The sequence below is a fragment of the Fundulus heteroclitus genome, chromosome 18 (genome assembly GCF_011125445.2).
Source record: "Fundulus heteroclitus isolate FHET01 chromosome 18, MU-UCD_Fhet_4.1, whole genome shotgun sequence".
Taxonomy (NCBI): domain Eukaryota; kingdom Metazoa; phylum Chordata; class Actinopteri; order Cyprinodontiformes; family Fundulidae; genus Fundulus; species Fundulus heteroclitus.
In genome coordinates this window covers 14,530,648-14,555,831 of record NC_046378.1, presented here as the reverse complement: position 1 = coordinate 14,555,831, position 25,184 = coordinate 14,530,648, and the positions used below count along the sequence as shown (strand labels likewise).

At 40.2% G+C, this 25,184-nt stretch overlaps 1 protein-coding gene across 1 annotated transcript in view; it reads left to right on the top strand.

Annotated features, from left to right (window-relative positions):
* Positions 1-2,652: 2,652 nt before the first annotated feature.
* Positions 2,653-25,184, top strand: part of LOC105923413 (cGMP-dependent 3',5'-cyclic phosphodiesterase) — a 52,570-nt gene continuing 30,038 nt past the window's right edge. Inside the window, exons 1-11 of the mRNA XM_036149593.1 lie at positions 2,653-2,787; positions 3,107-3,195; positions 9,971-10,080; positions 10,734-10,789; positions 10,981-11,040; positions 12,383-12,539; positions 13,796-13,848; positions 19,896-19,970; positions 21,766-21,807; positions 22,508-22,576; positions 22,668-22,798. Of these exons, the coding sequence (XP_036005486.1) occupies positions 2,668-2,787; positions 3,107-3,195; positions 9,971-10,080; positions 10,734-10,789; positions 10,981-11,040; positions 12,383-12,539; positions 13,796-13,848; positions 19,896-19,970; positions 21,766-21,807; positions 22,508-22,576; positions 22,668-22,798 (962 nt within the window). The 5' untranslated portion in view covers positions 2,653-2,667. The remainder of the gene's footprint in view (positions 2,788-3,106; positions 3,196-9,970; positions 10,081-10,733; positions 10,790-10,980; positions 11,041-12,382; positions 12,540-13,795; positions 13,849-19,895; positions 19,971-21,765; positions 21,808-22,507; positions 22,577-22,667; positions 22,799-25,184) is intronic.

The window sequence follows — 25,184 nt, the reverse complement described above, 5'->3', positions numbered from 1 at the left end:
CTGAATCTCAACATTGGCTCTGTTTTGCAATTTGCGGGTTCTCTCCGGTTTCCTACCACAGTTCAAACACATGAAACGGTCACCCCCAAATTGCTGTTACCAATGTGTTTTTGCGTGCCGTCCCTGGGAAACCGATGAAACACACAATGTGTGCAAGAGATATGGAAACCAGTCCGGGTGTACTCCCTGCTCACCCAATAAGCACTACTAGATAGCACAGTTAAGCAGGTACAGGCTATATGGACTGATGAATGGTGGTAATGAATTGATGGATTAATGCAAAGACAGAAGAGATTAAGGCAAGGCAGGCAAGCAAATTTATTTATATAGCACATTCAGTACAAGACAATACAAGTGCTTTACATGATTAAGATATAGCAAAATAATAAAATGTAGATAGAAAATAGAATAAAGCAAGTAGGGATAGAATGTAGTAACAAAAAAGAACATTAAAAACAGTAAAACGTTTAACTAGAACAGTCAAAGGCAATTTTAAACAAATGTGTTTTTAATCTTGATTTAAAGAACTCAGGCTTTCCGCACTTTTACAGTTTTCTGGAAGTTTGTTCCAGATAAGCGGAGCATAGGAACTAAATGCTGCTTCTCCTTGTTTAGTTCTGGTTCTGGTTCTAGATATGCAGAGTAGGCTGGAGCCAGAAGACCTGAGTGGTCTGGAGGGTTGATACACTGATAACAAGTCTGTGATGTATTTAGGTGCTAAGCCGTTTAGGGATTTATAGACTAACAGAAGTATTTTAAAGTCTATTCTCTGAGATACAGGGATCCAGTGTAAGGACTTTAGAACTGCGGTTATGTGCTCTACTTTCTTAGTCTTAGTGAGGACACGGGCAGCAGGGTTCTGGATCAGCTGCAGCTGTCTGATCCACTTTTTAGCAGACATGTAAAAACACCGTTGCAGTAATCAATTCTACTAAAAATAAACTGACGCTGACAGGTCAGCTGACGCTGAAATAGCCCTTTCATTTTCCACCGGTATAAGAGTTGCAAAGCTAACTTTAAACATTATTAGCCACCTGTATTGTACAATATTTTTGTTTCAGTAGTTACACTGCACACAGCACCGTGTGCCAACCATTTCCATTGCCAGCCATAGAAAACTTTACATGAGCACAACTGAGAGATACCTTTTGTTTCCCCCTTGTGACGAGTCGCCCTGGGTAAAAAGCCACATCACCCAAATTAAAAGCTGCAACTGCGTAGCAAATCTGTTGGTCTTCAAAACGATGACTGACATGTTATCAGTGCAAACAGAGTTTGAATATTACCAAACCGAGCACACCCCTACGTTTCACTGCAAGCTGCAGGGGTGCCTCTTTGTTGACTAAATGCTGAAGAGCGTTTCTGCAAGTCTCAGGTAATGCGGAGTGCAAATTATGAGGCTGCTGCATGCTGCTATCCTAGTAACCAATGTTGCATCCCTCTGAGTGCTAAATATTTGTAAAGCTGAATGCAGATTTAGAGGAAGAAAAATGTGCCGCGAACATATTTTCGTCCACAACGACTTGTGTTTATCCAAGGAAAGAGACATGTTAAAGTAAGAAAAAAAGCACAGATCTTTTATTAAAAAGGAGTTTCCATGTGCCTATGGCAAATTGGCCAAGCATAGCATTATGGTGCTTTATATAAATACTGATATATAGACCAAGGAACTCCACAAGAGCTGCAACATTTAGATGCATCCCTTCTCAAAAACACCCAAATCAAATGAATGGCTCATCACCAGGCCCCTGCCAAGCTGAATAACACGCTGATGAGGGAATTCAGCGTTTTGATTCAGGTAAGTTTGAGCAGGAATACATCTAAAAGTTGCAGGATAGTAGCTCCCAAAGGCTGGGTTTGGGTCTCCTTGTTTTAGAGACGTCCCAGTTTCGCCTCTATCAGACTCACTCATATCATCATTCTTGACTATTTTTGCCAAGACATGAACTTTGAGAACAAAATGTTCACTCGCTCCCACTTACAGGTGCCATGCTGAAGAGATAATCAGTGTTATTTACTTCACCTGTCAGTGGTCATAATCGCTTTCACTGATTAACGTATATCTACAAAGTATAGCTCGAATTCAGTTCTCTCGAGACCTTGCTTTCTCCAAGCTCCCATCGGTGATTTTGTCTTGTACTGCATACAGTATGGCCTCAGAAATTGGAACGGTAGCAGGTTTGGGTGTGGAAAGCTGTTTAATCAGGCGAATCCTAATTGAAACCATCGTAATTAGGATCCCCGTATTTTCATAAACTCCTGTGCGAGTTAAGTGCTTCTGCTAGAGCCGCCCATTACTTCCCGTGCACTTTAACTCCGTGAGTCAGCCACCTACCAAACTCTGCAAATGAATTTTGAAGTGCTTTGTTTTCGCAGACCCGAAACGAAAACGCAAGCGCCGAGTACGGTGGAGAGCAAAACTAATTCAGCTGTCTGAGTTCACTTTATGCTCTGAGTGCCACCCTTGTGTTGCCAACTGAAGAGCAGGATGCATTTAGAAAAAAAAATGACTTAGAAGCTCCTTGCAGCCTTGCAAAGTCATTGCGGATAAAATAGTTGCGGCTGTGTAAACCTTGTACCTACAAAGAAAACACAACGTGGCAGCCGAGGCCTCTGCTTCATAATTTCTTCTTTTTTTTGATATCATAAACAAACAGGGAAACACACATGAGGGAATTTGTTTGTCTTCCTCTCCAGGATGCCTTGCTGCGGCTGGCAGCAGTTGTTGATGTACGCTCACTCCGAGTGGCCCTGCGAGACAGCGTTCAGGAGCTGCTCCCCAGCACGGTATTTGCTCCCTCTCTCTCTCTCTCTCTCTCTCACACACTCACACACACACGTACATAATTTACATTTGCAAATGAACACAATTGAAATTTCCTCCATTTATTACCTGGGGGGGAGGAGGAGGGGGGGAAGCTTCCTGTTAGTATTCAGAGTGATGGAGCCTGTTGTGTCAGTCTCGACATCGCTGCAGGGAGCATATAGGCCAAAGCCCTTTTTGCAAACGCACGAGGCTCGTCTCTCATTATATCAATTACATTCTGATTAATGTTTCAAGCGAGGGTGCGCGTATGTCTCCCCTGTTTTGATTTTTATATTCCAGGAGTGTGTGTGCATCTACGTGCTGGAGGGAGACTCCAGGCTGCTGTCTGACGACCCGCCGCACGAAGTGCCACAGGAGGGGAAGATCAGGTGTGTGCCGTTTTGTGTGTGTGTGTGTGTGTGTGTGTGTGTGTGTGTGTGTGTACGCCATGAGCCGCGGATGTTGTTATCGCGCTAAATCACCGCCGTGTGCTGATTTGCCGCTGCGCCGCCATCCAGGGTGGTGATACAGTGCGAAGCAACAAAACGTGGAGAAGGTGTGGGGGTGTGGGGGGGTGGTTTTGTCTAACTGAAAAGCAGGTGCCACTTGAATGAACACGTCGCACTCAGACAGAAATCGGATCATCAGCACACGGGATTGAGGTGTCACAAAGAACGATCCGATCATCACAAAGACGTTCTCTGCCTCTGATGTCTCATTGTTGCCACCCCTTACTGTTTCTCCTCACTTAATCTCCTCTCGTTTTTTTTTTTCATCTTGTTCAACATCTCTTTGTCTCTCTGACACCCATCAATACTCCTTTGTGATCTGCTTGCCCATCACAGCGTCCCACCCCACTGCCCCACTCGCAGTTTGCCGTGTTTTTCCCTCTTTCAAAGCGTTGAGCCGCATGTGGCTCGGTCTCTTTCACCTTCAGTCGTGCGCTCCCTGTGGAAGCGTCGCAGACCTAATCGCCCAGATAGCCGTTGCCCCTCGATCCCTTAGCGAGGCACGGCGATCCTCTCCTCTGCTAAGTGCTCTCTCTGAAGCTTTGCACATATGCTGCTGTGACTGCTGCCCAGGGGCTGGCAAAAAAAAAAAATAAAAATAAAAAATGCTCTACATTATTGATGAATCTGTCTTTGTCAAACAAGAAGCCAGTTTCTAACGCCTTGCTGCCACATTGACACGGGATCCCATGCAAGCGTGTGAAGAAAGAAGCCCGGGCCTCAAGTTGGCAGTTTCACACTTCCACCACTCTGCTGCATGGATAGCTGGATTGCAGATATTCAAAGGGTTACAGGACAACTTTTCACTCTTCTCTCTCCTATTCACCGGCTTATATAAGCCTGATATGAAGACCTTGGCATACACGCCCCCATCTACCTACCTACACACATACACTCTGAGGGAACCCATCTAATCGGTGGAAGGCCATCTGGTGGGAGCTTGATTCAAAACCACTTTCTAATAAACCAGACCTTGACACGCAAACACACACCTACACACACACACAAGCCCTAACACAACTAATGCACATACATTTTCAGCAATTCAGAGATTGTTTTTCTTCTGTACCGTTTGTCGTGTACAAGTAAACCAAAGTACTACAGCCAAAATAAGGCAGTTTAAAAAATGCCGTGGATGGAAAATGCAAACGTAATGGGGCTCCCAAAAGTCTGCACACCCCACATTAGCTATTTGTGATAGAAAAATGGCAACTGAATAATAAAAAATAAATAGGAAGGTGAAAAGATAGCAGCCCGTTCCAGCATGGTCTTCCAGCACAGTAGATTCAATTCAATTCAATTTTATTTATATAGCGCCAATTCATGAAACGTGTCATCTCAAGGCACTTTACAAAGTCAAGTTCAATCATATTATACAGATTGGGTCAGATTATACAGATTGGTCAAAAATGTCCTATATAAGGAAACCAGTTGATTGCTTCAAAGTCCCGACAAGCAGCATTCACTCCTGGAGAAGCGTAGAGCCACAGGGAGAGTCGCCTGCATTGTATCTTCAAATGATAACCTTATGAACAGTGAAAGATGGCGGTAGCAGCATCATGCTATGGGTTCGCTTTTCTTCCTGGAATTGAGGGTTTTTGTCAGGGTGGATGACGATTTATGAATAGCCAGTTTTAGTCAAAAACCATCTAGTTTCAACCGGAAAGCTGAAGATGATGAGGAGTTTTATTTTTCAGCTTTACAGCGGTCTAAGCAATAAATCCAGATCTACAAAAGAAGAATGAACGTTTTTTAATGGTCGAGTCAGAGTCCAGAAGCAAATCTGGAAGAGAATCAGTCACTCCAATAGATCTGGGGAAGGTAATATTTGGTAGACAATGGATGAATGGATGAACATTTCCTAGAGTGGGAAATCATTACCAGGTCCGCAAGTGGGATGCTAATAGATTCCTGAATGTCTAAATCAAATTAGTAAACTATTAACTATTTAGGGTTTACACACTTGTAAATGCAGGTTGTTACTACCTTTTTTAATTAATTTATTTGTGGGCACTCTAGTGTCTTGCCTCTTTATTTCACTCATCAGATGGTCGTTTATTTTTCCCCATTAGTGATGTAAGGGAGCATGTTAGTGAGGAGGGGAGTTTGCAGTAAATGTCTAAAGACCATGCAATCATTTCAGACCCAACCACATTTATAAAGAAATTTGTCTGAAAAAATAGCTGAATAGTTTTATATTCAAACACAAATCACAGCAAAACTTTAAAGAGCCTCTATCATAACTTTGACAATATCTGCTGTGTGCTGTTTCTTTTAGCTGCTGGAAGTTACAGTGCACCTACAAAATTAAATGAATGCGATAAAGTTTGACAGGTTCTGCTCCATAATCTAACATTAAATGCCAGAAAGTCAACAAAAGCACGTTACAGATATTTAAATAAGGCTGACTAATGAAAACATTACTGACTATTCCTTTGAAACACATTGAGCTGTTTGATAATGAATTAAGACAGGTAAATTGGTTTTAGCCTCCAAAGAACTAATACAAATGTTTCAGCAGCTTGTTTCTAAACATTTTAAAGTTAAAAAGATAAAACCTAAATAAAAAAATCCCTTGACCCTGGCTTAATTATGATTTATGGAAATTGATAAGAAAACGAGATGCAGCATTAAAAATTATCATAAAGCAGGACTTACAACTGATCGTTTTATTTATAATAGTGAATGTTATTTAACATTTAAGACATTTTTTCGTACTTGAATTAAACAAGCCAAAAAGATAGAAAGATAGAGATAAAGGTTGGGGAACAATGTTACAAGGATGGGTCAACAATTGCACTCTTATTCAATAATCATTTTATAGATTCAATGAAGGAAATAATCCAATATAATTCTGGATCTCCTCATCTTTGCACTCCATCTCTGCCTTCCACTCTTAACAATGGGGCCTTTTGCTTTAATCACATTCATTATTTTAAAACCAATAAAATTATACAATCACTATTAAACCCAAAGGCTAAAGATTACTGGGGGCTTGATAGCAAACTCATCAAGAGACAAATGGATATTTTAACACCAGCAATAACAGATTATTGATGAATATATAGATGGATGTGTGTTCCCCAGTGTCTTTAAAATTGCTGCTGCTGCTGTCTGATTGAGAATGTGAAAGCCAGCCTGGACAAGGAGGACACAGTGGGTGCAGTGTTTCTGGACATGCAAAAGGCCTTTGATACTGTAGACCATCGTGTCCTCCTGTCTAGGCTTTCTCAGTATAATTTGTCAGTGGATACATTGCAATGGATAGAATCATACCTATCAAATAAAAAACAATGTATGAGGGCAAATCATGCAGTGTCCTCCATGAAGCTCTGCACTACAGGGGTACCACAGGGGTCAAACCTGGGTCCCTTGTTGTTCAGTATTAATGACCTTCTGGTCATTATGTATGCAGATGATGCTGTCATCTACATATATGGGAAGGATATGGAGCAAGTGGCTTCTAAATTATCTTAAGCAATGGACAAAATAAGTAACTGGCTTACATCTTCTTGCTTAGCGCTTAACGTAAAAAAAAAAACTGTAGGGATGTATTTTGCAAAGTCAAAAACCTCTATAGAAACTTCTAATATCTATGTTAAGGGACAAGAAATAAACATTGCGACAAACGTAAAATATCTTGGTGTCCATTTGGACCAAACCCTAAGCTTCAAATAAAAAACTCAGTAATTCTATGAAATATAATATCTCTTCCTTTAGGCATATTAGTAAAAGTTTAACCACTGAAGCATATTTTCACGTATTTCGACACCATGATCATGGCACACATTACTGACTGTTTGTCCTGTTGGTCACAACCCAGAGAGACCACACTAAAACCTCTCAGATCTCTTTATTATCAGGCATTGAAGGTATTGGATAAAAAAAAAACTCTTCATTATCAGCATTCTAATAGTCTCAGCAAATATAGATAACTTGATTTTGACAATTTAATTCAATATACAAATTTGAAAACAGTATTCAAAATTTGAATAATATTTGTTAAACTTTATTCTGAACAAGCAACTTTGAAGTCCTGCTCCACAGGTCACAGAAACGGTGCCATTCCAAAAAGATCCTCCGCTTTGCACAGACAGCCTTTTCATATATATAAAGCTGTCAAACAGTGGAATCAGCTCCCAGTCAGTCTGAAGCTGTCTGCTGACAAGAAAACGTTTTCTAAAAAAACACAGAAACATTTAGAAAACATCAATCCAGGTAAAATGATCATGATAATATTTATGTACTTAACTGCAACCGTTGTAAAACATTTTACAATTCATGATCTCCTTTTAACTTAGAAATGTTAATCATGTTGTACAAATGTAATGCATATGGGTTTTTTATGTAGTAAACCTGCCCAGGGACTGCAGATGGAAATTGGCAATAGCTAAAACTGCTACAAAGCATCTTTTCTTTGAAAGAATAATGTATTTTCTACATTGTCCCTGCCAAATAAACTAATATACAAACAAGCAAACAAAAAGGAAGGAACTGCCCGAGGACAGGTGTGCCAATCTTGAGACATTTGGTGCAATATTGTAATTGTCTGATGTTTACATTGAAGCTGCAGAAAGGAGTTCTGAGAGAACGCCGTTGATTTAACCTGAGAAATTGAACAAGCACACCTTACAGGTCTCTTCCCCTCGCTCCTTGTGGCGCTACAGCGTGATTGGCACTGCTAAGACACTTGTCCTGGCTCTGATTGGTTGTTTCTGACCGGGAGCGGCGTATTTCTGCAAGTGGCAGTAGGACCACTGGGAGGAGCCAGAGGAGCTTGATTTATTTATTTTTTATCTTTCTCATCTTTTACTGTCAGGATGTAGTGACAACAAATATGTAAAAAAATCATTTTTACAAAAGTTACCAACTGCAGATTTAACTGCATGCCAAAATAAAATTCAATAACTTTTCGATGATATCCTAATTCACCGATTTGGACCTTAATATAGGCAGTTTACATAAGACTTCTGATGTCAGTCTTATTTGGCAGCTGTAGCTTTTGCAGAAGACCAAACAAAAAGTGCTGATTTTTAACCAAGGATTTCATAGTGACCTGAAGGAAATGTATCTTAAGAGGTAAGTTGTATCAAGGGAGAGGGCATAGGTGACACACAATAATCTCTTCTTATAAACTCACTATCAAAGACGACTCAGGCAGAACCCCTGATTTTGTCCACCTCATGGTAGAGATCTTCATCAGTGTACAGAAGAAAATCTTACGCTTACACAAACATCACCTTACATGGAGACTTGTCAAAGAATGAAATGCAAACAGGGATACATATGGAGGATTCTAAACAATTGTTGTGTCTGTGAAACATTTTTGACAGATCATAGGTCTAGGATCAGAGTGTTGTTTATCCAGCGGTTCTGCAGATCCGTCTCCCAGAAATCCTATCTGCATGGTCAAAGTGACCTAAAGGAAGCTTATTATCTAGCAAACAATTTTTGTGCCGTTGAGACATTAATTTTTTTGCAAGGTTTTACAAACCATCACTTCTTTTCTCCCAAAGTTGGCGCTATTCTAAGCCTCTTGAAAACATCTCTAACCAGTGTTGCTCTTTAATGCACGTTCGCATAGGTTTTGTTTCTTATTTGTAAATCTGTTGACCATGTCAGCGTTTCATTCGTTCTGTGTATTCAGACAGAAAAAGGTACACCTCAAACACTACAAGACCAACTTCTAAGCACAAGCGGCACTATAGGCTACTAAGTTACTGTATTTTCTTAGCGCTGCTAGATGTTTTCTATGTGTAGTTTTTTTTGTTTTTGTTTTGCATTTTACTGTTGGCCCGATTTGTATTCGCTCCAGGGCTCCTGCGCCGGAGAGCCGCTTTGAACAAATGCATTACACAAAGGTCAAATGTATTTGTTACAATAAAATATTTTCTGATTGGAGTGCACCGGTCCTCTGTGAGCTGAAATAAACACTTTGAAATCAATGCGCCATGCAGAGATTGTGCTGCAATGGTTTGGGGGGGAATTCAGGCTCTGTGAGCATGTAATGGAGTGACTGCTGCCCCCTGTGTGTGTGCGTGCGTGCGTGTGTGCGTGTGCGTGTGTGTGTGTGTGTGTGTGTGTGTGTGTGTGTGTGTGTGTGTGTGTGTGTGTGTGTGTGTGTGTGTGTGTGTGTGCAAGCGAGCTTCTGCCAGACGGCTTAGCTGTTTATTATGTGCGGCACATAGATGTTGAATTTACCTGTGTGTGTGTGCTTGAGTGAAGCTATTTACATTTCTTATGCTTTTCGTTCCCATATTCATGCGAGTCCGAATGAGTTTTCTCGTGCGTCTGCGTGTCTGAGAATTAAGAATCCTTTCCTCGTGTTCTAAATAAATTGCACACCTTTGTGGGCATCACACCTGGCTGCTCATCAGCCCTGCTCTCCACATGAAGAAAGTATCCTCTCACAATTCATAATGGGTCTATTCACCAATGCTTGGGTTAGTGGGAATCAACGCAGCACATCTGCTTTTTTTTTTTTTTAACACCAGTGATTGTTTTTTCCATTTGCAATGAATACCTTCCAGAAGAGACCTCGTCTTGCCTTATCGTCTCTGCAGCGTCTGACGAACCGCATTTAATTGAAACTGATTTCATGCACCTTATCGTATTGCTCTAACCTGACTCAGACTCGTCCCTGTGTCTGTCGCAGGAGTACCGTGGAGCAGCAGAAGCGATGCGAGTGCACTGGCCTCCCTCCATCTGAACTGCCGGAGAAATACAGGATCTTCCTAGCGGCACCGTTACCGGGACACAGGAGAGGTGCGGCTGAATGTTTTATGTAGAGTCCAGGGCAGGAAGGGAAATATGTAATTTCGTGTCCTTCTCTGTGAACACGTGGTGAGATATAAAAAAACAGCGGGGGGGAAAAAAGAGGGGACAGGGAGAGAAGTAGTTAGCAAGAGATGATAATTGCACTGAGAGAGGTATGAAGCTGGATGAGCATACAAATTATACAAAGGGCCCTAAAAAAAGGCAATAAAAGGTTGTGATGAGGGGAAAAATGTGAGATGAGTTTGAACAGACTCTTCTGTGCTCTTCAAATGGACAATTTCAGAGAACAACCTGAGGAATGTGTGAACTAAAAGTGCATATGCAAAGCCGCTCTGTGCTGTGGGAATAAATACATACCAATGAGCGTGTAGTAATTATGCAGGAGAGAGAGTTTGTGTGCTTTCTCGCTTTATTGTCTGGCGCAACAAGCAGCGTCTCATTATTCCTTCTCAAATAAAAGCAATAAACAGTCTTACTCAAGGACATACCATGTATATTTTTCATGCTTTTTTCTCCCTTTTCCTTTTTTGCCTTTGTTCTTATTTGTTATGAAGCACAGAGAAAGAACAAATATGATTAACGTCTGGACAGTCATGCAAATAGGTTTGATACCGTTTATTTTATTTCTGATTCTCTTACAGCTCTCGTAATTCCCATCTTGGATCAGGATCACAGCAAGGTTCTAGCCGTCTTACTGGTGAGGAAAAAAAAAAATAATAATCCGATGCAGCGGATTCAGCTGCATTGGCCTGGTTATTGGGAGCTGATTCGATTTAAGTGAACACGCGCAAATTCAATGAATCTTGCAGACGCATCATGCTCTGCAGCCCGCACCATGAAGTGGTCCCGCCCGCTCAGTCCCCCCCCGGTTGTCTCTGTGTGTTGCAGGTGGGATGTGGCCCGCTATCGGATCAAGACGAACTGCATCTGAATGTGCTGGGAAAACATGTAAGCCCCCCCCCCATTTCTCTGTGTTTTACGATCGAACATGAAAAAATAAATAACTTGGCAGCAAGAGCTGCAGTATGTTGCTGGAGGCGTTTTCTCACTAAGGTTCGACAATAGCAGGTTTTTGCAGAACAACAGTGCAGCACAAGTAAAGAATAAAGATACCCAGCTCTCAAAACAAATTACAATTTTACCTATATGTTCCTTTTTTAGGAATCGGGTCATCATTTTACCCCTTGAGGCCCTCTCCACGCTAAAACTTGTTTGTTTTTTTTGCAAAGGAAACTTTTCCAGGTTCATTTACAGCTGCCATGTTATTTAAAAAAGCACTGTTGAAAAAAACACATAGAAAATGTGGCAACGAATAAATAAATTTTCTTCAGGTAGACCTATTCTGTTTTTCATTTGTATATATGCTTGGACTCACAGTGAAAAATAAAGCCTCTTAAGCTTTCTAGCTCAAGGAGTTTCTACAGATATGTAGAGCTGCTCATGTTTCATCCACCGTGAAAAAAAAGCTTAGTTCGATCTGAAAATGTAACCCCGGATCATGATGCTGCCACCATCGCATTTTAAAGTGGGTTTATCCTTTTTAGAAGTGCGCTCCAGAAGTTTTTTTTCATCACAACTTAGCTTCAACTTATTGCAAGATATGGCTTCTGTCTTTGGACTTTAGTCCAGGAAATTTGAAAACACAGGAGGCTTTTGTCACATGTAGAACCCAAGCAGAATTAACCTGAATGTCCTGCAGCTCCTTCATTCCTCTGGCAGCCTCCCAGACTAGTTTCCAGCTTGTGAAGTGAGACCTCTGCAAGAACTGGACAGCTGAGCTTTATTCACAGCTCACCAGGTTCTGGCTAAGTGACGGCAGGTTTGAACTTCAGCACACCAGTGGTTTAGCGGCTTATTACTTTAGAGACATGCAAACCTGCACAGCCAGGTTATCCCAGCGCTAGTTTTTTCTTTACATTTTGTTTTTGTTATGGATGTCTGTTGTTGAAAAAAACTGGAAATATAAGCCAGAAAAAGATCTGCAATTACTAACTAGGTATCATTTTTGTTTTACATTGCAATCAAAGTTATTTGATCATATAATCCTAACTAGTGAAAAATTATCTAAGGGAGCCTAGTTGACTGCTTCCTTAGCAATCAATAGACAGTAGAAAGGAATCTTTTAAAGACACGTCCTGCAGAATTGGAAAAAAAATGTTAATTGCTGGTCCAGGAGTTTTTATTAAAACTGTGTACACAGGTAACAGCAGCAGTAGCTCAGTGAAGTATCTCCGTTAGCTGACTTTGCCCTTCTGTCTTTATTTCTGTTTGTTTCCACACGGCACCGCAGGCCTCGGTGGCATGTGTCCGCATCCAGGCAGTGCAGGCGTCCTATCAGAGGCCTCCTCTGAGCCCGTCGCCTCTGCAGTCCCACAATGCTCTGCTGCACCTCGACGTCTCAGAACAGGACTACTGCGAGCTGGACCGCAACATTCTGCAGCTCTGTGGTACGCTCACGGCACCGACAAACACACTCATCCTTGTTTAAAGGGCAAAGTGAGGACCATGCCTTGCCCTCCATAGACTTCATTTTCAAGCCTTTCTGTGGTGTACGGAGCCCAGGAGGGGTCACTTTAAGTGATATTTCTTTTCAGGTCGTGATAATTTGTGAGCACGTTTCCTTTAATTGAGTCCTCGAATTAATAAAACTTATTCGAGCACACATTTTAATTATTCGTGGGTGCGTTTTGGTAGATCGAGATCTCGAATATACTATAACGTGCTCATGTTTACATGTGTCAAGACAATATTGAGTGCACGTTTTACATATTGTGGCCACGTTTAAGTAGATCGTGCACACAATGTTTTATAACCATGTTCACTAAATCGTGCGCTCGTTTGAGTAAATAGTGCACTCGTTTAATAAATTGTGCCCTCATTTTACTATGCTTAAAATGAGAGCTCAATTTAGTAAATTGTGCACACGATTTAGTAAAGCGAGCGTACGATTTAGTTAAACGAGCGCACATTCTCTCAACACGCAAAACATTTTGCAATGACCCCTCTAGGGCTCCGTACATAACCCTGACCTTTACCGGTATATACCTAACCCTTAGTGTTAACCTAAACCCTATCCCAGAAATAAAGTGAGGACCAAAAAAGGTTAAGGCAGTTTGCATCAAAGCTCTCACTTTACTAGTAAAATAAGCAAAAAAATGTTCAAGTACAAGAACAAATACTTTGACTTTCACTGTTTCTGCTACGAATACTCCACATATTATAGAAACATAGGGAGTTAGACCCTGTGGCATGGAGGCTCTGGGAGTCTCGATGCAGAGCCTGAAAACAGTGTTTAAAATTTCATGCATAATGGAGGTGGACTACCTCCTGCTGCTCCTGCACACAGACATAAACATTGTTTACTCTCTGGTAATTGTCAATAAATGTGAGTTGCCTTTTTTTTTCTTCCCAGTGCCTCTGTTTCACTTCTGTGTCTGGCTCGCTGCCACCTTCTTGCTCTGCAGTCCAGGCAGCTCTCCATCCCTTGTCTTGTCTTTGTTATTAGTCCCCCTGTTAACCGGCTCCTTTCACCCTTCCACGACCTCGCTGTCTGAGTGCACCTCTCTCTGGATTTCCATCTGTCCGTTCGCACACATGATCTGAATTCCCACTCTTCCCGGACGTCGCTCTGCCCTTGCTCCCCTGTGTTTTTCTCGTTTTTCCACTCTCGTCACTTTCTTTTTGTTTCCTTTTCCTCTTTTAGGTGAGCTCTATGACCTTGATGCCGCTTCTCTCCAGCTCAAAGTCATCAATTATGTAAGTAGCTGAGATCACTGGTACACTCCCGCGATCACACAGATACAGACGCACGGTACAGAATGTCTCTGCCAGTGACTTCTTCCTGTCTTTCTGTCGCAAAATCTTTTATCGCTTCATTACTTCATCAATCTCCCTACAGAACAGCCCCTCCACCCTCTTCATACATTTCTATATACTGTGAGATAGACTCTGTGAAAAGAGGGGGAGAAAACAAAGTGTTGATCAATTGCAGCGGAGAAGAGGCTGCGCTGTAGCAGAGGGAGCAATAGAATAATCAGAAAATACGATTTAAATGTATGGATTTATTCACAGATGGGGAAATATGAGAGAAAGACGGGTAAAACCAGAGAAACGAGGGGGATTTGAAGGTTATCCTGCACTAATCCTCAGTACATTAAAGCAAAGGATTGTTGTATGACTTTATAGAGAAAAATCAACACACTTCTGTGGAGGTGCTAGACCACCGATATCCAAAGTGTGGCCCTTGGAATAATTTTGAGTGGCCCCCCCTGACCCGAAATTTAGGAAACTAAACCTTTCTTTTATTAACGCAAACATCTATAACCCTTTTTCCAGACATACAATAATTAGTTGTTTTTTCTGATTAAGCAAATCAATACTATACTATTTAGCATTTTTAATTGATAAAATTTATGGCCCCCCGAGCACTTTTAACTTGCCAATTTTGGCCCGTAGGGCAATAAATTTGGACATCACTGTGTTAGACGCATTCATCCTTTGCCTAAGCAATGAATAAGTAGGTGTTTTATTTTACATCCAAACCTGTGGTTGCCTCTTTCAGTCATAGTCAGCCATCACTAATCATTTTTTTTTTGGGGGGGTGTATTATATTTCTGCATGGCAAATTATTTACTAGTAGGTGTAGTAATGAAAAACCAGGAGATCCTGGAGTCAAGAAATGCACGTTCCTGACTCTGTGTAACTGAGTCATTAATGTAAAGGACTGTGTTCAAAATACCAAAGGCGTAGAGTTCAATCAGTGAGGTTGTACATTCTCAAAAAAAAAAACGTTAATAAAACTTATTTAAAAGGAAGGCAGAACATTCTGTACATGCGGGTTATAGTGCATGTAAAATTAGATGCTATAGAAATTGTTCAAAACTACTTTTGATTAAAGGTGCATAGTGCAAGAAAGTGCTGAAACTGATAGTCTGCTCAGGTAAAATGGTCCCAGTGGTTTAAAATACGAGCCAAAACAAGAGAGGGATGTACAAGAAAAGAGAAAATAGAAATGGCGAAGACTCAACAAATGTTCTCGTGTGGTCAAGAAAGGCCTGCTAGACGTGTCAGTACTGTATCAGTTAGAAGACGGCCATGTGAAGCCTAGCTACTGGCTAAAAGTCCCTGCAAAGTCCTACTGGTGGGGTAAAAAACATAAAGATGTTCCATGTGCAAAAGAGTACATTGGCTGGTCTAAAGAGAAATGCCAGAGCATTTTTAGACTAATAAAATTAAGACATTTTTGTCAGATGAATCCCAAACGTTGAACTCAAGCCACAGCACACTATGATGCACGGTGGCTTAGGCGTTATGCTACGGGGATGATTCCCATAGTGTTGGGTTTATTCATCGCATACAGGGATTATTAATCGTCTTAAATAGTTTAGTTGTAAAAGTTTTGTGCCTGTTCACAGGAGCCAGACGCTGGTCACCTCTGTGTGTGTTTGGGAAGCAGTTCTCACACATGGTGGTTCTATAACATTATATTATCACAGCAATTCAGGGGAAATGTATAACGTCAAGCATTAAGTTTTATACGGTAAATGTTTGTGAAAACACAAAAGCTATTTGTTAAAACAGGCTAACGTTCCTTTTTCGCACCTTTTGTAGAGTTAGAACAATTTTGCTCAATTTCTCTTCATATTTGGAGTTGTTATAGAAAGCACTCTATTACTAATATGTTCATGTTTGTGAGAATAGAGTTTTCCAAGAATTCTAAGCTTTAATCAATAAAAAAACACTGCTGTGGTGGACCTTTAAACTTCGTCCAAGGACATTGATTCATTTATTCATCAATGAAGCAGATCTTAAAGATCTTAATGAACGATCTTAAATAAACTGACACAGTGAGATAAAGCTGCTCTGTTGGGTAAATAATATATTTTAGAGTTTTTAAAGATACAAGTGAGAAGGGCCTTTAAACAGTGTCCTGCACGTTTATGGGAGCCTCCAGTAAAAAATCATTAAAAAGCCTTAAAATCAGTTCATCTTTTATTGCAGTTGTATTATTGCTCTAAAAAAACATGGGAAAACTCTTGATCGATATATCAAGAAGGTTTTAGTGACGTAAATAGGAAGCTTATTAGTCACAAAATGGTGGATAGGGAAAATATATTTGCCTAAATGGGCTTTAAACAGCTGAGACTGTGAGACAACGTTCCAGGTGTATCCTGCCACCACAAACAATGAGGAGTAAGGTAAGGAAAGTAGAAAAGTCTCCAAAGATCAGTGTGAGATAAAGCTGCTGCATTTAAAGATACATTTCTATTTAGGGCTTCTAAGAATCTTTATACCGTTCCATGGGAGGGGCACTGTATTTTCAGCTCAGTTTGGTGCACTTCATGTGTAAATCAAACGTTAAACAGGTTTTATTCAGACCTGATTACGTTCAAATGCCAGCCTGGGTTTAACAAGCAGCCAGTGAGGAGAGGCGACGGTGTGAGAAATGGGATTAGACTCCTCCTGTCGCATGTTCTGGATCAGCTGGAGGCCCTTCAGCTGATCCATATATATATATATATATATATATATATATATATATAGATAGATAGATATATATATATATATATATATATATATATATATATATATATATATATATATATAGATAGATAGATAGATAGATAGATATAGATATAGATATAGATATATATATATATATATATATATATATATATATATATATATAGAGAGAGAGAGAGAGAGAGAGAGAGAAATATTTAGGTTCAAAATAAGCCATGTGTTACTCGAGGCAAAAGCAATACCATTAAAAGTGTTGCAAAATGATTAGACAGCGTGTTTCTACCTGCATTGTTTTGCTGCCTTACTGGTTTAATTAAACCGCACGGATAATTTTTTGTTGAGTATAATCTGCATAGAAATGAAAAGGTATGATTCACTAATCTTATGAATACATCGTGCACGAGTCGGCACACCATCCTGCTATCTGCTAATAAATACAACAACAAACATATTAAGTCTGGAAAATGTCACAACTATCCTTTCTCAGCATCCATTGTCTCTGTTTGTTTTTTACTAAACAAACTCCGCTTTCATATTGCATTCAATCTGGCTCTTTGTTACACTCATGCAAAGAATAAACAGAACTTTATTGGTTATCGCAAGCTGCCGGTTGAGAAAATGCAAACGCGTTGTGTTTTAAGCAATTTATGTAACATTAGGGGGGGATTTATACATTTCACAGCTCAAGTCAAACACCCCTTCCTTCACCTCTGCGTCTTTGGGACCGACTGAGTGGTATCTAACTCCTGCGCAGGGCCAGATCAGTGAGGTTGTGAAGGGGCTGAGATTGTGCGTCGCTGTTAAAATGTGTTGGCATGATTTATTTGGCCTGTTTATTGCTGTACAAATGAGGGAGGAGAAAAGGGGGAAGCAGGACATTGTTGTTCCTGAAGAATCATCAGTTTTGTGCTGAAAGCTTTGAGTAGTTCTTATGGGGATTAACAGCATTTGTAAAAAGAAAAATAAATAAATAAAATGAAAAGGAGATGGAGGGGTTTATTATTGTGTGTGGGCGCAACAGCATGTCGTATGTGTGTGTGTGCGCACATTCCTGCTGAATGTGCATGCACATGTGTGCTCGTGTTTGTGACTTGGGGGTGAGCTTGTTGGCAGTAGATGCTATTTATTCCTGTCTTGCTTGTTCTCCATCCAGATACGTGGATTACAGGGAGGAATGGTGTGTGTGTGTGTTTGTGTGTGTGTGTACATGTGTTTTCTGCTCAGTGTATTTCGGTCTATGAATGTGAATAGAGCGACTCTCTTCCCACGTAGCAACAGGAAATTGGTTGCATCTCGACAAGTAGAATAAAAGCATCAGAAAGACTGAAGGCATCCATAACACTCATTATGCTTATTTATACAAGAGCTTCATTTGCGCACTTTGTTCTGATTATGCGTGACTTTTGTGTCTCTACATTTTAAAGCAGACAGTGTTCTTTTGCAGAAACTGTATCGGGGCAATATTTTTTTTTTTTTTTTTTTTTTTATGTTTAGATGAGAGGATCTCTTCTTAAAAGCAGATGTTTAACATGTCGTGTGTATTTTTATACGATCGTTTCTAGTGCGGGACAGAAAATGTTCACGCACCTTGAACCTTTCGCTCTTTACCTTCTAGTGTAAATGTTGAGAGACCAACACAAAATGGTGCATGACTGTGAAGTGGAGAGAAATTTGAATTCAGCCCTCTTTACTCTGATACTCCTATATGAAATCCAGTGTAACCACTTGCAAAAAAAAACAACCCACCTTGTTTAATTTAAATCTTCGCATAGATCCAGCTGATCCCAGGAGGCCTCAGAGGTCTGTCAGAGGACGCTAGTGAGCAAACAGCATCAGAAAGACCAAAGGTTGGAGAAAGATTTAAAGCGGGATTAGGTTGTAATGTCTGATGGAGGACAGTTCTATTCATGATCTCAAAGTGGAAAAGCATGACACAACTGCAAACCAGATCTCCTGCTATGTACAGAACACTCAACACACGATAACTATGCTGAGGCATAGTGGTGCCAGAAATATGCTATGGAGATGCTTTACTGCAGAGGCAAAGGAAAGCTGGGGACCGCTAATAGAAAGCTAAATGCAGTTAAATACTGCAGAACTACTTCCAGCAGGAAACCTAAACATACAGCAGGAGCTACGGTGGAATAGTTTAGATCAAAGGATATCACATGTCAGAAAGGCCCAATCAAAGTCCATACCTAAGACAAATTTAGTTATGGCAAGACATTTCATGTTGGAGATGGTTTCCCTCTCATCCGAACGCGTTTGGGCGATTTTCCAATGAAGAAGGGGGCAAAATACTCTACATGCAAAGCTAGTAGACACATACCGCTTTAATTGTATCAAATGGTGATTTTACAAAGTATTGATGATATCATATGTGTGTGTATGTGTCCACAAACGTCAACTACAGTTTTTTTTTTAGCTTGCAATGCGACAAAATATAAAACAGATTGCAGGCGTAGCCTTTGAACACTCCGTATACATTGTGTAGTATTCAATTGACATTAATATAGCTGCAAAGCTGTTCATAGTTGGTGTAAATTGTGAAACTTAACCGGTGTTGAAATGTTTTTCAAGTGCTCTTATTTTTTTTTAAGTATTTTGCCTCAAAGGAGCCAGACACTGTTGTAACCCTTTCCTGTGAAGTCCTGGTACCCGTGACGGCATGTTGTGCAGTGAGTGTTTGAAAAGCGAGGGAACGGTGGGAGAAAAGACATGCAAGGCCTATTAAACTAACAAATTTAAAAGTAATTTCTTTAACAAACAGAAAAGTACAGCAAATTCCTTCAGGCTGAATGACTTAAAGGCACCACAGTGGCTTAACAAACGAATGAAATAAAAGCCATCTGGTCAGATACTGGACTGGAAATTTGAAATAAAATAAACAGCAAAAGTTTGAGGTTCCTTCAGAACCTGATCAGAACCTCTTTAAAAAAGGTTAAAAACTGCAAATAAACAAATAATAAATGACAGAGACTTATTTTGTGACTCCTCCCAAAGTGTTTCTGCTTTTATCTTTTTTTATTTTCTTAATTATTTTCTGACATTAATTAAAAATGTTATCAGCGAAACTTCAAATTATTTCATTGGTGCGGCAAAGCAGTAAAGATTATATCCAAATATTGCCAAAGCTGAGCTCCAGGTATTTTTCATCGCTGGCTGAATTTTAATCAGGTCTGCTCTCCAAACCGTGATGGCTGCAACGATCTGGCTGAATCCGGTTATGCTGTATCTGGAGATCGTGTACGAACCACGTTGTGTTTGTGTTTTCTCTGCAGCTGCAGCAGCAAACCAAGTCTCAGTGTTGCTGTTTGTTGCTGGTGTCGGAGGATAACCACCAGCTATTCTGCCAGGTAAACACACACACACACACACACACACACACACACACACACACACACACACACACACACACAGTTGAAAGCAAATGTTTACGAACACAGAATAAAAGACACACACACACAGCCATTTTTCCTCTCTGACTGTAAATCGCAAACCTTTCCCTGTTTTAGATTGTTTATGATTATCATGAACGTTTCTATTTGCTAAATGCCCGAATAATTTGAGATTTTTATGTATTTATAAAATCAAATTCAGAAGTTTGCTTGGGGTTTGGTGACATTTCCATATAAGTTTTATGACTTGGGAAACTTTTTAGACACCTTTTTAGCTCTGCCCATAAATTTTCCACGGGACTCTGATCAGAGCTTTATGATGGCCACTTCAAACCATCAACTTTGTTGCCCTGAAGTCACTTTGTAATTAATTTGGTAATATGGTTGACTGCCTATATGTGAGACCCGATTCTGCTAACTTCCTGGCTGATGCATTGAAATGTTGGTTTGTTTAATTTCTGCATTAAAAAAATGAATTACTTGTTTGTGACGCTACCAATGCCGTACTTCAAAGCTGTGATGGGGTTCTTAGGGCATCAGGCTTTTCCTCTATCCTTTAAATGTGACGATGATCGTTACAGAATAAAACATTTAAATTTTAGTTTCATCACAGGACAGGTCTCTTTTGCAAAGTGTAATCTGGCTTTTTATGTTGATTTTTAGCAATGGCTTCCTCTTTACTGAGTGGCCTTTCAGTCCATTTCAGTACAGCATTCATAAGGTCTTTTGCTTTCAATCTGGAGTCGTTATACAAACTTTGGACCAAAATATGTTCGTCTTCAGGACAAATCTCCTTCCTCAAGATTATGATGCCCAGACATATTCATGGTGTTTATTCTCGCATGATCATTTTGTAGCCGTAGATGAACCAGACCTGTGGAGGTTCACAGTTCTCTTCTTGATGTCTGGGTTGATTTATTTTGTCTTTTCCCCGTGACGTCATTCAGGGAAGTAGTGTTTTTGAGGCGTTGCTTTAAAATACGTCCACAAATGTGTCTCCGTTTACCTCAAATGTTGTGATTTAAACCTTAAGAAGCTTGATCATCTATAATCTCTCTGTGGCTAAACAGCTGAATTTCAGAAATGCAATAAAACACATTTTTAAATCCTCTCATTTTTCTGTCATTTAGGAAAAATAAATTAACTTAACTGACCTAAAATAAAAAGGTCTAGACTTATTAAAGTCTGAAAATGGAGAGGGAAAGGGTTATGTAAGCATCTGGTTACTGCTGTATTTTGTATTTTGCTCTATACCTTTATCACCCTCTAGCTTTGGATTTTTAGTGATGAAGCTTGGTCCAGTGAAACAATGAAACAAAAGAAGTTATTCTAGTTGTAAAAGTTGGACAGAATTACTTTAGATCAGAAAACCCCAACAATATACTTAGCTTATTTCTTTATAGAAACAATTAAGTCTTTCAGTGTGTTTAATGTATGAAATAAGTCTAGTCGAGTATTTATTTAGCTTATTCCTTGTTTTTTCTTATGTCTGTAGTGTTTTTTGTTCATGTACAGCATTCTGAATCGTCTTGCTACTGAAAAGTGTTATATAAATAAACTTGCCTTGCCTATTGCATTGATTTTCATTACGTTTTTGAACTACCACACGGAGTCGACTCGCGGTTGTTACCTCTTCGTCTGAGTTTAACCATTTCTTCAGAGACACACACACATGACAGTCATCTACAGTTCCAGCCGTGATGCGGCACTAAGTCGACATTAACATTTAACCTTTGACCTCTCTTACATTTAGGTGGTTGGAGACAAAGTCCTGGAGGAGGAGATCAGCTTCCCGGTGAGACAAAAATAAGAAAAAAATAAAATAAAAAGTTTCTCTTTATTGTTCCATCTGAGCCAATTTGTCTATGAATTATTGCCTTTTTGTCTGATCAGCCTAATTCAGCCATTCATCAATCAGTCAGTCCCTTTTTTTATTCATCCATCCCCCACCTCCCCACCTCCTCATCTCCTGCCTCACTGAAGGTTTTCTGAGGTTTTTCTGGGATGTTTGTTGCCAATAAGAATACGCTTACTTAGAATATAAGTGTTGTAATCCGGCGAGTGTTTTTGACGGACACAAAAGAATAAAGCTCCCACACGCGAAGGCTTTTAATCCTCTGTAGGGGTTTGTAATTAAGAAATTTGTGCAGGTGAAGTAATCGCTTCCCAGGAGCCGCTCCAGGTTCTCCTGTCCATGCTTATGCTGCAGCATTAGCATTACTAACAGGCTCTTCATTACAGGGTGAATAGACGGTGTCCCTCCAGGCCACATGATGTTTGAAATCTTGATGATGTCTGGGGTCGGGAGCTACAAGGGCACATAATAACAAGTCTTACATATGCTATCTGTGCTGTTTATAAGCAAAAGTAATGAGCTTCACTGATAATACGGCAGCCGTCATTTATCATTTTGTGTCTTTTGTCATCATTGTGGTGTTTTTTTTCCACTCCTCCTTTGGTTGCTTTACCCCTGTCTTTCTCTCTCAACTGTCCAGCTGATGTTTGGACGCTTTGGCCAAGTCGTGGAGAAAAAGAAGTCTATATCCCTCCAGGACGTCAGCGCTGTAAGAGTCGATCGGTATTATCTATCGACCCGTCAGACTATTCCTCTTGTCTGCCCGTCTGATATCACGTGTGTGCTCCTCTTCCTCTCAGGAAGAGCGCAGGCAGCTGTCCAGCATGCTGGGCTGTGAGATCTCCTCCATGCTTTGTGTCCCCGTCGTCAGCAGGGCCACCGGTCACGTGGTGGCGCTAGCGTGCGCCTTTAACAAGCAGGGCGGACAGAGGTGAGCGACTTGAAGCGTTTCATATTGGCTGGGTGCCCTTTGCAAGCTCGATAATTAGAGTTATTGTATCCCAACCTTGCATGCCTGCTTGCTAAAATGCATTAAGACTGTGTGGTTCTCAGTCTGCCCTTTACGTCTGCTGACTCTTGGGAGGCGCAAAGATTTATGCAACAGTAATTTTGAGATTAGGTCTGATTAGTTTAGTCAACTCGCCCACATTTGTTGAGTTTCCAGGCAATTTGATGTCTTATTGGCAGCCAGATAGTCAAATAAATAAAGAAAATAAAGTGGAGGGACCCGCAGCTTTTGTCTAAGGCTACACACCGTTGTTAAACCATTAGGTAGCTTTCACACAGAGGAAAGAGCCCACTGTAGAATTTAATTAAAAAAAGAATCAGCCAGAACATGGTTCTTCACATAGAGCAGCATGAAATAGTGACCAGGACAAATACTCTGCATTTTTTTAATATAATTTATCAATTGCACCCAATTGATATATATATATATATATATATATATATATATATATATATATATATATATATGTATGTATGTATGTATGTATGTATGTATGTTACATGTATGTATATATATATATATATATATATATATATATATATATATATATATATATATATTTTTTTTTTTTTTTTATTTATTTATTTATTTATTTATTTATTTATTTTTTTTGCGAGTTCAATCATTTGGGAATGGGTGCCCACTCGGTTGTGTGCTTGTTGTTCACAGCTCCACTGAATCTAAACTTGGCAACCATGGAGAAAGGCCAACACTTAATTCCAGATCAAAGGCTTTAATTATTCATTATATGAGCAAAATTATTAAATTTTTTTACTTGTGAAAGTCTGCTTTCGGTTTAGCGATTAATATGTTAACATGGACCTGGGAGAAACCTAGGCCCATACTATCGCTTTCCACTCAAAATCTGGAAAATGAAAGCTCTGAATACAGATGTAACCTTTCATGCCTCCTTTTAACATATTTTTCCTTTTCATGTTACACATTCACCTAATTGGCGAGTTTAAAACTGCAACAAGGATAAGGATGTGTACATAGAAGCACCAGCGCTCACGAGCTGTAAATGTTCTGAAATGACTTAATTTAATGATCTGACTACTTACGTTACATGTAAATTATGGAAATGTTTAATGAGTTAATTGGAGTAGAAAGTGTTTATTATGTCTTAAGGGATAACGCGTAACGATGCAATTTGCCAAAATAGGCAGCTCATGATTTAATTCATTACGTTTTATCAGACATGAGTTGTTTCCGACTTGCTGCGAAACTGATGCTTGTTGAATACTGATTTTCAATAGTTCAGTAAAACGTTCCCAATGAGCTTCTATGGCTAAGAAATACAATGAGACGTTCTTTACTCGCCGGCTCCCTGGTGTTTTAAACATGTCTACCGCCTGCCTTTCTTGTTTTGTCTAAATAAAAACCACAGCGAATGTTTTATTAGCGTTTTGTGTCATGAAACGGCGCAGAGCATTTTACACCTGCAATGCGAAAGGGAAAGCATGCGAGGAAATTCAAATCTACAAAGTGTAGTGAGTGCAGGTCTTTTGCGTTACGTCTACAGCTGTGTTGCACGTCTACAGACTGAAATTTCTTCTGCGTTCTTCTTCCCCGATTTGCTCAAGTTCAGTCAGAATGGGGAGCGCCTTTGAACCCGTTTTTAAGTTGTGAAACACGTTCTGAATTGGATTGAGGTCAGTCCAATATAACACTAACCTGACTCCGCCAGATGTATGTCGCTCCGCCTAGCTCCACTCACATACATCTGGGACCTCTCCATAGGAATTGCCTTTATTGAAGGCTGAGCCTTATCAAAAATCCTTGCATATGATTGGATAAGCCACTTGTCTGTCATCTTTATCGACGTGCTATTTCAACCACTCACACCGAAGCTAACCCGTGACGCTGATGAGAGCGACGCAGGAAAATGTGGCTCTAGAGGCACGCGTTTTATTGACAGTGAGCTGACAGGAAGAGGGGGAAGACAGGCGGCAAAGCGCCGCGGGTCGGAGTCGATCCCGGGCCGACCGCTTTAAGGACTAAAGGCCTCCTAACATGGTTACCGCTAACCGCTAACCGCTCCGCCGCGGACGCCCCGGAAAACAAAACTTGCCAAATGCGGTCGGAAGAAGGGCGAAAACATTGTTTCCACCAACAAAAGCCTTCAGAGGCGTTCTCTGATGTTCTTTTAATGAAACAATATTAGGTAGATTGGACAACACGGAAGAAATAGCAGCATCAATGTTAACGCTTGCTTCCTCGATGCGAGCCGCCATTGCTATCAAAACAGTCTCACGTCACGGTCGTTTCTCCACTACATCACATCTATGAAACTCCAGCCCTGCGTCCT